Genomic DNA, 16,942 nt, shown 5'->3' with positions numbered 1-16,942 from the left:
ATGGTAAGTGACGCAGTGACTACATGGTAATTACGACAAAGGTAAATTACGCAGCGACTACATGGAAATCGCGGCAATGATAAATTACGCAGCGATTGCTTAGTAATTGCGACAATGGTAAGTAACGTAGCGAATACATGGTAATTATGACTAGGGTAAATTACGCAGAGAACTACTGAGCGGCTCTTTTGGAACATCCCGCCTCTTATGTTTATCACTTTTCAATAATTTTATAGCCTTTAGGGGCAGTGGTGAACTGCGCTGAATAATGAATTCAATTATTACCCCAACTCCCAACAATATGCAAATTGCGCTTCTAGATGATGTGTGAAAATTTAGCATAAGGTTCAATTTACAAAGGATAAAACCACATCTCGTTTCTTATCAACATCTGAGGATGCAGTTTATGACAAACAAGCACTATCTTGACTATAAGCTTCAACCTGTCCAAGAATCGAAACATGTTATGCCAATTTGAAATATTGAAGTCAGGATTAGATTTACAGAAAGGATGTAATATATTTACTGGTAGTACTGCATTTGCGTATCATGTCTAGCACTTAACATTAAAAAATCAGAATTGTACATACCGGGCAAACGGAACAGTGGCCCTTACCATTTAAAAAAAAAAAAAAAAAAAAAAAAAAAAAACAGTGTAGGGTATATAGAGCATATGTATACCGGACAGTGGCACTTGCTTATGCATAAAATTTATCATCCAAATTAGACATGAATTGGATCTTACCACCTTGAAAAGAAAAAAAAATTTGAAAACCATAAACGCAATCCGCTACTAAAGTTACAGAAAACGGTCGGTGGTGTTGTGTATAATAAAATTATATATTCAGATTCATGTGTTCAATTTACATAAGAATCAACAAGAGTGGTGTTTGAGTTCTTTCACATACAGTACATTTTTGTTATAAAGAGCTTCTTTGTTTTGTATACTAGCCTTCCTCAAAAGTGATTCGTCAAATTTTGAGAGCGTTTTTTTTTTAAAAATTTTTAAGCGTAAATATTTTTCTCCCAGTGTGTATATTTTTTCACCGTTTTTCACAAGGATTTTGAAACTACATATTAAGGGCTGTTATTACAAAAATAAACTGTAAAAATTTTTTTAAAAAAATTAAGAGATATCAGTTCATCCATAATTCTGTATCAAAAACATAATACTTACGGCTTTATTTTGCCCGTCTAGAATTTCAGGATAAGAAAATAAGTTAAAAAGTTGATTCAAAGAAGAACTTGATGATTCCTAAAAAGTAAAATAGAGCATATTTTTAAAATAAATTTCATTATAAATAAGGAAGAAATAAAAATTTATAAATTTATTTTTTAAAATTGCGTATTGTAGTGGAAAATAGTGATATCCTTAATAGATTTAAGAAAGAAAACTACCGAAATGTTAAAAAAAAAAATTTCATTTCATTTTATTCAATTATTTAATATTTCATTTTTACATAATTCAACAACATTTTACTGATTCCTAAAAGTGATATATAATTAAAAAAAGTAAGGAAATTATAGCATGCTTTGCATATAAGAAAAAAAAATAGAATAAATTAGAATTTTGTTAAAAATAGATTATTTAAAAACGTTCTATGCTTTCTAAAACTGCATTAATATAATGAATGCTGTTAAATTCTTTGAAATTAGGTTTAGTGTTTTGAAGCCGTAGGGTATTTAAATGTCTTAATTTATTTTGTTGCGTGGCTTCTAGCTGAACAAGAAAGTTGCGTGTATTTTATTTTATTTTGTCTTTTCCCAGTGGTAGCAGCACCCTAGTAAAAATAAAATAGTGGTAGGAGAATTATAAATTTTTTTCCGTCTAATTTTGAATGAAACGAATGCTGGTTTGTCCCAATACTTGATTCAGGAGCTCCCCTGTCTTTTTAATTTGTATCAAAATTGCAAGGCTACGGAGTTGAGCATTGATAGTCGAAAACTCAGAATTGGGTAGTTTGTTCAACACCAGTTATAACATATAACTACTTCTTATTAAGTTATTCCTAACCTTTTTTTTTTTTTTTTTTTGTTTCTAGTTATATCTGCCCAATAAACTATGCTAATCTAAAACTTTCTATCATGCCATGTTATGTTATCTTAATTTGATCCATAAAACGATTTTTGCAAAAATGTTTTTTCGTATTTTATTTAATACCGATTGAGAAATTTCAGAATTGTTCATTGCGCGAAATAAAAATTAAATAATAATAGAAATTAAGTTCATGAAAATAATAAATAAATTTTGATCACGTGATCGAAATCTCACGAATTGAGTTGCAAGTATAATAATTGTTCGAGGGTCTAAAATTTAATTTATTAATTAATTTGAACAAACAATATTTTAAGTTACGAAACAAGGACAACAAAGTGCTTTCTCTAATTAAACTTAAATTTTTTTTCCCGACAGATTTCGATTTTTGACTCTCATTACAGGGATAGGGCGCTGGAGTTTGGAAAATATATTCCCAATACGTAAGGTGAGAAAGCGGATAAAATTTTGAGCCCCTTTTTAATCTCCCCCCTTTTTTTGCTCAGAATAATTTAAAAAAGTGTATTTTTAAATTTTCGTTTCTCAAGAACTATTTGACCGATTCCGTTCAAATTTTCATTACGTTATTTAAAAGTACTTATTCAAAATAATGTGAAAACTTGTATACACCATTTAACTCACCATTAAATTGAATACAGTGAAACCCCGATTTTACGTTTCTCAGGGGACTGGGTAAAAAAAACGTAAAATCCGAGAAAACGTAAAATACGGGAAATACTTAGATAGCAAAAAATCATATAATAATAATGGGAAAATAAAACAAACTAAGGTAGTAAAGATGACTCTTTCAAAAGGTACTATTAAAATTTATATTTTACGAAAAGAATATTAGTATCTAAAGAAAAAAACATACCAGTTCAAAATCACTTTTACAATTTTTGTTAAGAATCATGTAATTTAGGTGCAAAATAGTGCGTAATAGTAGATTGTTTTTTAGACATTGAGTTCAAAGTAAATGCCTCATCTTCCAGGATTGAAATCTTTTGCAAATTTTTTTCCTGGTCTTTGTATGATAGAAAATAGTCTTTCACTATTAGCAAACTTCTCAATGCTGTGTTGAAAGAAGGAACGGGCTGTGCTTCTGTTTCTTCTTGTTCATCTTCATCGGCGGATGAAAAGTCCATAACATCGTCCACGGATGGAGCAGTAGTTCTCTCAGCTTCGCATGTTGCTAAGTTTTCTCGGATGTACTCGTCGAAGTCATAGCTAACTGTTTCATTGTCATTATCCGAGTCTAGATTATCTAATCCTGCATCTGTTAACGGTTCATTAGAAGCTACGATTCCGCTTTCTTCAAAACAGTGGGAAATGCACTTTTGTGTAACGCTTCTCCAAGCAGCAGAAATAAAATGCATAGCCTCCAGAACACTTAACTTTAGTTTGCAGGCGTCATTTAGGTTTCCGTTCTCTAGTTCAGCTACAGCTTTCCGGACAAGTTGCTTTCTGTAAAAAACCTTAAATGATCGAATAATGCCGAGATCACAAGGCTGTAATTTGCTTGTACAGTTTGCAGGAAAAAACTCAACACGCACATTAGATAGCTGCAAATCCGGATGTGCACTGCATTGATCGATAAACAAAATTATTTTGCGGTTCTGAAATTTCATCTTTTTATTCAGTTTCTGCAAAAAGTCTTCGAAAAGGGCTTTTGTTATCCACGCTTTTTTGTTTGCTTCATAATTTGTTGGGAAACTTCTCACGTTTTTAAAGCATCGTGGTTTGCGTGATTTTCCAACAACGAGTGGAGTCACCTTCTCACTTCCATCAGAATTACAGCATAGTAAAACAGTAAGACGCAATTTTGACATCTTCCCTCCGTGGCAGGAATCTCCCTTAGAAACGTAACTTTTATCCGGTAGAAGGTTAAAGAAAAGTCCGGTCTCGTCCGCATTGAATACGTCCTTTGGCTTGTATCCTTTGGTCAAATTTGGTAAATTTTTCTTCCATTCTTCTATTGTAGCTTCATCCACGCTTGATGATTCTCCGGAGAGCGATCTATACACAAGATTATGTCTTTTTTTCATCCGGTCAATCCAGCCATTGGAAGCTGTAAAGTCTTTTAAACCAAGTCTATCGGCGATTTCTACAGCTTTTTCTCTTAATATGGTGCCATTTACAGGAACATTAGCGTCACGAGCCTCTTTAAACCATTTTACTAAATTCCCTTCCATCTCGTCGTACGGGGATTTTTCATTGTTCTCCGTTTCTTGGCATTTTTTTCACCGACTTTTTCAAAGTTTTTATCAATGCATTCTTTTTTCTGTAGTATGGATTGCAGGGTTGTTACGGGAATTCCTTGCAATTGAGCGAATGCTACTTTTGTTCCATGAAATTCATTAAACTGCTTAACAATTTCGGCTTTCTCAGCAACAGAAAAGTTTTTGCGTTTTTTGCTCACCATTTTCGTACGAAAGGGTTTGAAATGCGACCACTTTGTGCTAAACAACAACAGAGTCTGAAAAGCTGTAGAAACGTAAAGATCCCCTTTGCTTTCCAAGGAAGAAAATAAGTCACTACATCTGATTGGTAACTAGAGTGTCTCTTCTCCTATCTGTCTCATTCCTGCACCAATGAAATGTGTTGTTTCTGTACTTTGTTTCTTCGCCCGCTGCCTTGTCCGAGACAGGCAGCAGGTGTTCAGCAAAGGATGGGGGTGAGAGGACTAAAGTTCTAGAAAACAGTAGTCTGTGGAATGCGTTTCTGCTTTCATAGATTTACTTTCAACAACGTGGATGAGCTTTAAAAAAGCAAACGTAGAAAAAATATTGCTTATTAAAACATTTTTTTATTTTTTTCTTTCTACAAAAAACGTAAAATGCGGGAAATTCCGTAAATTAAAAACTTACAATCCGGGTAAAATTAACATTGGAGGTATACGGAAAAACTGGGTCCTGATGAAAAAAACGTAAAATGCGGGAAAAACGTAAATTCGGGGGACGTAAAATCGAGGTTTCACTGTATTTATAAATTCTCTTTGAATAAACAAGTTTTATAATTTAGTGCAAAAATTATTATTGTCTTAAAAAGTTCCAGAGATATGCTGAAATGCGCAAAAAGGGAAATTTACGAAGTTGAAATTTCAACCGCTTTTATGCCTTAATTGTCTAGATAGCAGCTCATACTTTGAGCATCAAGAATCCGAATTATTCGAAAAAAATAATTTTTATTCAGACAAAATACGCTCCAATTTCGTTATTAAAAATATCTACATAAATATTTTAGCATATTTAATGTTAATTCCTTCGAATCATTAATATTGCGTCTTAGTACGTAAAAAGACAATCATTAGATCAAAAATTATTAAGGTGTTTATTTTTTTATTTTATTTAGCGTGCTGTACATTGTATATAATAGACACTCTCTCATTTTTAGCTTAACTTGTAAAGTAATAACACTAAACTTCTTTTGTAGAAGTTAATAAAGTAGTAGTACAGTTCTTTTGCAAAAGTGGACTCTAGCACTGTTTAGTGATAACAGTGAATATGTATTATTTTAAACGAATATTTATCTCTTAAAGATTTAAACTAATATAAAATAATAAACTCTGCATGATGATTATGAACTCCTGCACTAGTATGTAATGATGGTAAATATACATCGTATTTACATTGTTGTATATGAATTATTTTGTTAAATATTTCTGAAAGATTTTAATTCAAATAAAATAATAAACTCAGATAATCAAACTGCTACCTCGTACATGTTACTCGTGATTATTTTAAACGAATATTCTTAAAGATTTAAATTAAAGTAATATATTTTAGAGAAAAAGAAAACTAAAATTTACCTCTGGTATGGGTAAAGATATATCCCAAAATGGATCATGCATAACTGAGTCTTTATTGCAACTTGTGCATTTTAAAGTACTTTTAAGTTGACCAGCAAATATATCTACAAAGAAAAAAGATGAATATTTGTCTTCGAGTTACAAAAAAACTGAGAGTTGAATACTTTTAAAAAAATGGGTGATAAACAATGCATCATTAATGTTACAAACATTACAACAATGAAACTTTATTATGCAGAGCACAATGCTCGGAAATATCTGAGTTTGTTGCGTTTTTCACCAAAACTCCTTTCCTGAACAATTTGAAAATGTGGCTTATCATTATTTTGCCCCAAGCGCTTCAACGATAGCTTTTCTAAAGAAGACATAAAAATTAACACTTTCTTTCTTTTGTAGTATTACCCGAAGTGCAAAAGATATCTAGAATTATTCTGAGAATTTAACATTCGAGAATTTTTTGCATGCATGGTAGAAATAATTTGAAAGAAATCCTAATACTTAAGATTTAGTGATCTTTACAGAGAGATTAAATATTTATATACAGGGTGTTCTGTAATCACCAAACTTAATGTACATTTTCAGCATCCCTGTCGGAAATCAAGAAAAAAAATACACATTCGGTGCAAGTTAAATGTATGTGACACAAAAATGTATTAAAATTAGACGAATAATTATTGAGATAAATCATAATAAAGGCGGTATGAATAGTATTAAAGGTAGCTTTATTGTCAGAGGAAATTAAACTGCTGTAAAATCATTATAACAAATTTTGTTTCATTATTTTGTAGAATAAATTCAGATTCGAGATAAAAATAAAAATATATAAATAAAAATATAAAAATAGCTTATAGCAATCAAATTAAGTTTTGTTTAACATGAATTTATTATTTAAGAATTTTTTCAAAATAAACTTTTAACGAAATTAATGTTTTATTACATATTATCACATTTTATATAATAAAGTTGTTTAAAGATTGCTTACTACCATTGAGTGTCAATGACTAGCGTTAACATGAAGACAAATTTAGTTTTAAATAACAAATTTAGTTTCGTTAGTTTCGTTTTTGAAAATTTACCTATTATATTTTAATAATTAGAAAATCGTTGGTGTGAAAACTAATATTAGATAGTTAATAAGGAATCGCTTTTTTTATGTTTATTTCAATCAACTAATTACATTTTAAAAATTTTGCTTACATTCATAACTGTACTTATTCAATTGTAGTATATATAATGGTAAATATGATGTTAGTAACAATTTTCTTACTTTTTATGAAAAGTATATAGTTTGTATTTTGAAAATCAGTTTTGAACTTTTTGAAGAAAAGAAACGATTTTTTATAAAGTAATAATTTAAATGATATTTTAATTACACATTAATTGTATTAATTTAAAAAAAATTCTAAAGTATGTCAACTTCTTTAAGATGAATTTAAATTCTTTGTTTTAATGCATTTGTTAGTTATAGTTTCTGTAATTAAAAGCTTAAAAATTTGTTTTTGGCTATTTTTTGTAACTTTTTTTTTTTTTTTTTGGATAATAATATTTGTGCAGTAAATACTGAAAACTAATATCTCCGCTAGGGAATTTAGCCCTCAGTGCTTCTTTAGGAATCAAATGTATTACAATTTTTAAGAGTTGCGATTTGGGGTACTTTCTTCGATTTCTAGGTAAAAATCTCATTTTTTTAAAAATATTATTTCTGAAGTTTGTGTCTCAGTACTTTTTAGTTTAATCATAATGAACCCAATTTACAAAAACAAAAAAGAGACAAAGAAGTAAATTAGCAATTAAAGCATTAAATCAAAATGATAAAGCGCCTAAGGCAGCTAAAACCAAATTTGCTTTATTTTAATTTAGATATTCAAACAAACATTAAAGCAGGAAAAGAGATAAAATAGAAAATATGTGTGTTTGTAGGACAGCACTTCTTCAGGGGACACACTGCCCACAAACACACAGGAGCCTTTCTGTTGTCAGTGGAAAAACCAAAACTGACAGAGAAGTGCTGTCTTACAAACACGCATATTTTCTATTTTATTTCTTTTTCCTGCTTTAATGTTTGTTTGAATACCTAAATTACATTTTAGTTAAGTCTTATCAAATCACTAACATACTTGATAATAAAAATATTTTACCTCCTATGAAGCTGTCATTAGACTCTTGGTACCTTTTCTGTCTATGGAAAAAAAATGTAGGATGTAGCTTTAAACACAGTGTATAATAATAATATATGTAATATTAAAAGTGTTGAATATGTATTAATAGTAAATATACACTAATATTAACACCGGGAAAATGTAACTGAATGTCTCAAAATTCATTCACGAAATAATTTTGCTGGAAACTTAGGTTTTTAATTAAAAAAGTGTAATATATTTAATAGGTTCATAATAGGCCGGGGTAGCCTAGTTGGTAAGGCACAAGATCCATGTCCAAGAGGTCATGGGTTCGATCCCCGACGGCTAAAGACTCCCCGTGTAGTAAAATGGTGACTGATGCACGTTAAATCTGTCGAATCACAAGGTCCTCCATGTTCCCATAACAAAACATACCGGGTACTGATCCAGGAGTTTCCTTGTCTTCTGGATTGGTTCAGAATTACAAGCCTACGGAGTTGAACATTAGAAGGCGTAAAGCCAAAATTGGGTCGGCTGTTCAACGAGACAGTTATAAAACAAAATAAAATAGGTTCATAATAGCCACGATGGCTCAGGAGATAGAGCGTTCGCCTTCCAATAAGATGAACCGGGTTCGAATCCTAGCAATGACTGGTCGATACGCATTCCGCATACAGCTTGCATCGACCAGAGTGCTGGCGTGAAATATCCTTAGTGATAGGCGGAAATATCCTTGCCGTCAGGCTAACCGTGTCAGGTGGTTTTCCTCTCCATGTGGCGCAAATGCTGGTTAGTTCCATCAGAAAGTCCTCCATTAGGGCAAATTTCTCTCAATACTTGATACAGGAGTCTTCTGGATTGGGTTCAAAATTACAAGGCTACGTAGTTGAACATTAGTGCTCGTAAACCCAAAAATTGAGTGAACTGTTCAACGACGGTTATAATATAAAATAAAAAATCTGTTCATGAAGAATACAGTTTTGTTTTGTCTAAATTAGCCTATCGGATAAATGGCCTCCAAGGTTTGTTGGCACCTAAGGATTTTTTGTCTTAATTTTCAACGACCGTTTTGTTGTTGTTGTTGTTAATTTACGTCGCACTAGAGCTGCACAGTGGGCTATTGGCGACGGTCTGGGAAACATCCCGGAGGATACGACCGTTTTGCAAAAATGTGGCTAAAGTTTCTTAATACAGCTCTCGCCTTTAAGGCCTGAATGGTTTTAAGCATGCTGACATATATCTTAATTTTCAAAAAAAGAAAAAATAAATAAAGTAGAAGAAAGAGGCCTAGCAATGTTAAATCTTATGATCTGGACAATCGGTCCCGACCTTCTGAACCGGAAATTATAAGGATTGATTCCGTAATTTTCAAAATATTGTTCAACTATAAAAACTAGTTTTTATTTCGTGTTGTGTTATTTTTTATAACCCTGCACTATGAGCTGCCCTATCACCATTTATTTATTCATAGGCAACATTTTGCTGCACGAATGCGAAAAATTCAAATCTTGTGTGAACATCCTTTAGAATAATTAGCTTCAATCATGTTTGTTAAGGTTGAAATCGCTAAAATTTTTGCATTCTTCTTCTGAAGGTGATTTTCCAAAAGAAATCTATAAACACCGCCTTTGGAGAGAGGAGCATTGCCTCAAGATTATTACCCATAGGCCTGAGAAAATAAATATTTTAGTCCCATACTGCTCTTTGGCCCTCCAATCCTTTTAAACCCCACACCTTAAAATTAATATAACTTAGACATTTACTTATTTTATTTCTTTAATTTGCATTGTATTGTCTGTAAATATTAATGCTGTTCTTAGACAAAAAATTTTTTTGGAGAGCAAACTACACAGCTTGTTCTGACACGGTAATGGCATTTAAAAAAATATTAATGTGTTTGCCAATGCTCTCGTAAGAACGCCAATTGCTCAATGTTTTTTTTTTCTTTGAAATTATAAATTTTTCCCTACATTCTGTTCTAATAAACTACCCATTCTGACTTCAGCTATTTTTTGTAGCATATAAGAACAATGCTATAGCATTTTATTCTTCCATCATATTAATGTGTACATGTTGTTTAATTCTGTAAATTGGACTTTTTTTTACAAAAAATTAATTCAATTTTACATCTTTAAGTGCTTAAAAAATTTATTTTAAAAATTACGGCTGCTTTTTGGGGAATGTCAAACTTGTTTTACTAAGCAAGGTTATCAATCAAGGTTATGTTTTACAAGGTTATCAATCATTAAGCTAGATATTAGCTTGTTGCTTAAATTTCGAAAATGATTGACGATAATAAATTTCTGTGAAGTAAAAGTTTTTGCAATAAATATATAAGCGTAAAATTTCTTTAAAGAAAAAGTAACAATATGTTAATTACATAATTTAGCATAATTGTTCATTTAATTTGACAGTGGCAAATTTTTAAAAAAAAAAAAGTTAGCACAATTGTTATACAGTTACAATTGTTATACAGATTGTACAATTATATACAGCACAATTACAATATACAGCACAATTGTTATGCAGATTGAAAAGCTGAATGGTGAAGATTCTTAGTGACATTTCAGTAAAATTTAGTAAATTAGCTTTAATGTCATCATACGCCGCTAGAGGCTCTTCCTTAATATGGACAGCTGACCTTGCTTTTTTCGCGCATTTGGAACGGTACTTCATTTATCAAATTAGCTTATTCAATGTCTTTTTTTTTAATTCTATTTTCACAGGTTATATAGTAAATTACAACAAAACAGTTAAATTTGAGCCTATTGGAATGCAATTTTCGAGAATAATTAAAAGAAAATTTGAAATTAGCATAATATAGATAGTTTAAACAAATAACAGAACCGGTTTAAATGTTCATGTTCGGCCAGTTCTTTATGGGAAAGTGCTCCTAAGAGCGTACGATGACCATGATTTCAGGTAATGGATGCAGTTCTCAATTCTTATGACTCCTAGTTTATAAGCGCTGTTACGAATCGTTCATGTTGGCAATATGAAATGAAGATAATGCTTTGCTTTTTTTTCGGGTCAATACGCTTCCAACTTGTGATATCTAAAAAAGCCCTAACACTTATTTAACTGTTCACGTTCCTGATGGAATCATTCCTGTAATGATCCAAAAGGCAGGAGATCCTATCATCCCTGTGTTAACCAGAATTTACAGAGCCAGTCTGGCACTGGGACATATTCCAAAGCTATGGCAAAAGACCAGGATTGTTTACATTCCTAAACCTGGCAAAAGTAACTATGACCAGGCTAAGTCTTTCAGACCAATTAGCTTATCTTCATTCTTTCTTAAAATTATGGAGAAAATTATTGATAGGCATATTAGGGATTACCTGGGTAGCAATAACCCCTTGCATAATCTACAGTTTGCCTACCAACCTGGTAAATCTACAGAGACAGCCTTACACAAGCTAGTATCTAAGATTGAAGACACCCTGGAGAGAAAGGAAATTGCATTGGCCACCTTCCTAGATATTCAGGGTGCTTTTGATAATACCTCTCACCCATCCATCCTTAATACCTTAAGGGAAACAGGGATAGACCAAACTTTATGTTTATGGATTAAGTCCCTACTTATGGATAGAGCCATTCAAATGAATATCTTCAACGAGACATTAGAAAAGAAAACAACCAGAGGCTGTCCACAAGGAGGTGTACTATCACCATTACTTTGGAATCTGGTTGTAAATAGCCTAATCAAACATCTAAATAATACAGGCTACTATACCCAGGGATATGCGGATGACATTGTCATACTCATCCTTGGCAAAGATTTTCACATAACTTGCCAACTTATGCAAAACGCTCTAAGTTATGTAAGCAAATGGTGCAGGGAGAGGAATCTGGACATAAATCCACAGAAGACCAATCTAGTACCATTCACTCGTAAAATAAAAAGGGAAGGCTTTTTTATCCCAAAACTTTTTAACGTTGAAATCAATATTGCCTCTGAGGTGAAATTTTTAGGCTTAATTCTTGACCAAAAACTCACCTGGAATAAACATGTTGATTACAAAATCAATCAAGCAAAAAAATGCATAATGATGTGCAGACGCATGCTTGGTAAAAACTGGGGATTACAACCAAAAATGATGTTTTGGATGTACACAGCAATTGTCAGGCCTGCTTTCACATATGCTTCAGTGATATGGTGGTGTAAAGTGGAACAGAAAACTGTGAAGGATAAGCTGGGAAGTCTGCAAAGACTAGCCTGCTTGTGTATCACAGGTGCAATGTCCACGGCCCCTACCAGAGCACTTGAGGCAATTCTGGACCTGACTCCTTTAGATATCTTCATGTGCAGCTCTGCCAGAATGACTGCATATAGAATGAAATTGCAATATCAATGGTATGACAAACCCTCTTCTGGAGGTCATACCAGTATTACTAAGAAAATTTACCATCCAACTCTCCTTATGCCTTCTGACTGCATGGAGAGAAGGTACGTGTTTGAAAGACCATTTGAAGTAGTTTTTCCTACCAGAGAAGAATGGGATAACAACACGATCGATACAAAAAATGATGATCTAATCTGGTATACCGATGGATCAAAGAAAGGTAACCTCTCAGGACTGGGTGTCTGTGGCTTGTCACCAAGATTCAACCTTTTTGAAGGTCTTGGGGAGTATGCTACTGTCTTTCAGGCGGAGGTACTTGCTATTGTAAACTGTCTGCAGATAAATATTAAGAAAGGCTACCATGGTAAGCGGATTCTTATTTTCAGCGACAGTCAAGCAGCCTTGATGGCTCTTTACTCATTTCAAGTAAAATCAAAAATTGTTCTGGAATGCAAGAATCTCCTAATAGAACTGGCAAAAAGGAATAAAATCATTCTTATTTGGGTACCAGGGCATATGGGAATTGATGGTAATGAAAGAGCTGATGAACTCGCAAAACAGGGATCCTCTTTCAATCCAATAGGAACGGAACCCTTCTGTGGAATCAATATGAAGACTACAAAGAAGGCTGTCCTAAAATGGGAAAAACAGGAGATGAACAAAGTTTGGCGCAATTCTCCTGGACAAAAACATGCTAAAAGCATGATCAGCAGCCCTTCTGCAAAAATTGCTTCTGAAATTCTTAGGCTCCTAAGATTGAAGATTCAAACAATTGTAGGCTTCATCACTGGGCATTATCATTTCAGGAAACATCTACATAGATTGGGACTTTTCGAACAAGAACCAATATGTCGGAAATGCCGTGAAGAGGTAGAATCAGCACATCACATCCTATACGAATGTGATGCCCTCGCCCTTACGCGCCTCACTACCTTAGGCAATCCATATCCTAAAGAGCTTCACCTTAATTCCATTAAGGGACTGTCAGACTATATTAATAAAGTAGGCGACCCGAGACAATGGAACTAGGAAAAATTGGGCTTGGAGTATGGTACAAAATGCAACATGTGCAGAGGTGCCACATATCTGACAAGCTCAAGCAAGAAGAAGAAGAAGAAGAAGAAGAAGAACTGTTCACGTCATAGCGTTTGCCGCACTTATGGCGCTTTAATTTGCTGCTGAGAGGCATATTTTCTATGGTTTCTAATCAACTTCTTGCAGCCAAATGCACTTTAAACCTTCTTCCACTTCAGAAAATTCAAATATTGTCATTTAGAGCCTTTTTCTTCTGAGATCTATGAAATTTAATGACGTATTTAATGTTTATAGTTAATTCAGTAATTATAAACATTAACAGTTTTTTTTAAATAAATTAATGTTCTACAGTTAAGTAAGATTAAAATAAAATCTTTTTCTGAGAAATCTCAACTTAGAACCTTCATCCACTAAGCTCCTCAAATAGCGTGATTTATTTTTACAATTCATGCTTATGTTAAGTGAGATAAGATTTTACTGGCTCACCCACTTATTGAAAAGTTGTATTTTGCTCTGCTGATATCTTCATGAAGACCTTGTAAAAGATATCGTAAAAATTCATGAGCATCATTCTGCCTAGGAAGAAAAATATATGTAAAATCTAACTATTAACTTAACAATCAACTTATTTATCATTCTCTACCTACATTATTTTGGTCATTTTTAATAATTAAAACAATTCGTCAACGCTCTTGTTTCGAAAATTATTTATACTAACTACTAGATTTTTTTTTGTATTAAAAATATCGTGTACTTTTCAAACACGATATTTTTTTAAATTAAAGTTATGTAAATAATTTTTTGGATTATTTATACTTACTATCTGAATTGGCAACCAATAATTAATTTTTTTAAATTAAAAAGATATTCAGTTTTTTTTTTAAAAAAAACTTTAATGAAAACTATAATATATTAACATTTTTATCCATTTTTTTTTTACTTTCGAACATATTTCAAAAATATTTTGCTTAACAGTAACAATGTAACAGTAACAATATCACTACAAACTTGTACAAAATATTGTTAAATATCAATTAGACCGATAATTATGTTAATGATGTAGAAGACCAAGAAAAACAAATTCTAAATTATTGGCCAGACAGGTTAAACATGCTGTAAAAATTTTAATAATTTCTAAAACAAATATTCAATGCATAGTTTTTTTTTAAGTTTATCATGCTTATAGTACAAATTTAATTTAAAGTTCTATCTTCAATAGAAAAAAAAATCTTATTAAGGGATTCATATAGTATGTAAACACAAAAAAATAATCAAAGATTTTTAAAGTTTCACGTCAAACTTTTGTTTTGTAAAAATAGTAACCGCTAAGACCAATGTTTTTTTATCTACGTCCACATCAAAACTTTCGAAGTAATATAGATAGAACTGTGAAAATTTTTTTTCAGAGTGTTATGTTTTATTTCATAACCAGCGTTGAACAGTCCACCCAATTCTGAGTTTATGACTACCAATGTTCAACTCCGTAAACTTGTAATTTTGAACCCAAACCAGAAGACAAGGGAACTTCTGGATCAAGCAAACTAGTGTTCGTGGAAGACTTTTTTATGGAACTAACTCGCACTTACGTTTCATGGAGAGGAAAACCACGAAAACCTTTTACGGTTAATGATGACTATATGCTTAGCTCTTTAATTACGAACTGACATTTTTTTTAGATTTTAATGCTTACATGAATAAAAATCGATCAGAGAATTTATTTCCAGCGATTTTTTTTTTCGTTTTCGTCCGTGTTTTTAACAATCATTGGAGACAAAAACCTATTTTTTCTTATATTCGTACTATCACGCATTTCTTAAATTTTTGATTCTGCATTTTGTTATAATATTGTGTTAAAAAAAAGTAGGATTTATAAAATCATGTAGAAGTCCATAAAAATAACTGAGGAATTGCGATCGAAGACCTTGGATTAACGGTGAAATCGATGCAAAATCGAACGCTCACTTCAAAGTTATTATTCAAATGCGCAATTTATAAAAAAAGAAAAATAATTAATTTATCTTCAAAAATAAAGTTTTTTCACATTAATTATTATTTATTTTCAAAACTCAAGGGCTATTTTAACATTGAAATAAAAATTTAAGCAATTTCATTAACATAGCTTCTGATGAAACAAGGAAAAACTTTATGGAACCTGTTTCTCCAATTTTGCTATTTCGTCACGGTGTATTTTTAAATTAATTCAACTAATAATTATTCTAAAATATTTTGTTACCTTCCACCGGCAAACCTGGGTGCATATCTTTGGGCTTCTAACTGAAGTTTAGATGGGCTAATGGCTGTCTTGGATTCTTGTGAATTCTTAACCAGTTCAGCAAATTCTAAAAACAAAGTTTTTTTCAAAGTGTCTCGTAAAATGTTACTATTTTTACAAAAATTAACTTGCATTTCATTATCACGCTAAGATCATCTCACGTTAAGATCATTGTAGTTTGCAGTTCTGGTTCTATTAAGCGAATTTCCTACTAGTGATTATAATAATTATAATAATAACTAATTATAATTATTATTATAATAATTATTATATTTATTATAATTATAATAATAACTTATTATAGTAATAATTATAATAACAACTAATTGCAATAATTATTATAATAATTATTATTATAATAACTATTACAATAACAATTATTATAATAATAATTATTATAATAATTGTAATAATACTAATTATAATAAGAATAATTATTATAATAACTAATTATAGTAATAATTGCTATTATAACTAATTATAGTAATTTACATTATTATTGGTTAAACTCCGTAATAATTTTAAACTGGTGCGTAAAAGACAGGGTTGCCACTGGCAACTAAAAGTGCTGACTAATAAAATTCAAAATTTGATCTACAGAAATTAAAATTAGAAAACTTTTTATAGCATATTTCTTTTGAGAAACAATTGTAATTAATGTTTCTTTTTTAAATGTGAATAATTTGAAATGTAAATCATTGTGGTAGCTACGATTGAATGATTAAATAGATAATAAATAACTAAAAGTGAATTGATTTTTACCACTTACCATCCCTGGTAAGAAAACTGGTGCTTATAAAGCTGGATCTAATTTTAGTTAGCATAAGGGCATGCGCATTACTTCAATTTATCATATTTTATCAGATATTCAGCGCATTCTCTTAACAATTACAAAATAATCTTTTGCTTTTCTTTAATTCCTTAAAATGTGATCTTAAAAAAAATGCTATGAAAAATTAATTTATAAAAGTTTTAGTCTGATATTTTTTGTTATAGGATGATCAAAAATGCATAGTTTTTTTTAGCAAATTTTGTATTAGTCCTACAAACTTTTCTGTGACATTTATTTAATACTTGCATAATCTTATAATAATTAAAAATAACAGAAAAATACGGAAGTAGTTTTCAAAAAAATTGAAAACACACTGAAAATGCCCCTAACATTTTGTCCATATAGCTTACATAGTTCTTGACATTGATTTTGCTTACATAGTTCTTGATTACAAAAATACTAAACGCTGACTTTGGAGCATTTTCCGTTCGTAATATGCCATAATTTTATTATTTATTTTTTAAAAAGACGCTCCGCGCAAAGCAAACTGCAAC

General features: G+C 31.2%; 1 protein-coding gene across 1 annotated transcript in view; it reads right to left on the bottom strand.

The window, feature by feature from the left end:
- LOC107439162 (ubiquitin carboxyl-terminal hydrolase 2) overlaps positions 1 to 16,942 on the bottom strand; it is a 52,514-nt gene that overhangs the window by 15,791 nt on the left and 19,781 nt on the right. The window contains exons 4-8 of the mRNA XM_043042104.3: positions 15,578 to 15,683; positions 13,831 to 13,920; positions 7,982 to 8,022; positions 5,844 to 5,947; positions 1,178 to 1,255 (exon numbers count right to left, since the gene is read on the bottom strand). Coding sequence (XP_042898038.1) covers positions 1,178 to 1,255; positions 5,844 to 5,947; positions 7,982 to 8,022; positions 13,831 to 13,920; positions 15,578 to 15,683 — 419 coding nt within the window. The remainder of the gene's footprint in view (positions 1 to 1,177; positions 1,256 to 5,843; positions 5,948 to 7,981; positions 8,023 to 13,830; positions 13,921 to 15,577; positions 15,684 to 16,942) is intronic.

Source organism: Parasteatoda tepidariorum, chromosome 11, assembly GCF_982258835.1.
Source record: "Parasteatoda tepidariorum strain Cologne lab strain chromosome 11, Ptep-v5.0, whole genome shotgun sequence".
Taxonomy (NCBI): Eukaryota; Metazoa; Arthropoda; class Arachnida; order Araneae; family Theridiidae; genus Parasteatoda; species Parasteatoda tepidariorum.
This window is presented reverse-complemented; position numbering and strand designations above follow the sequence as displayed.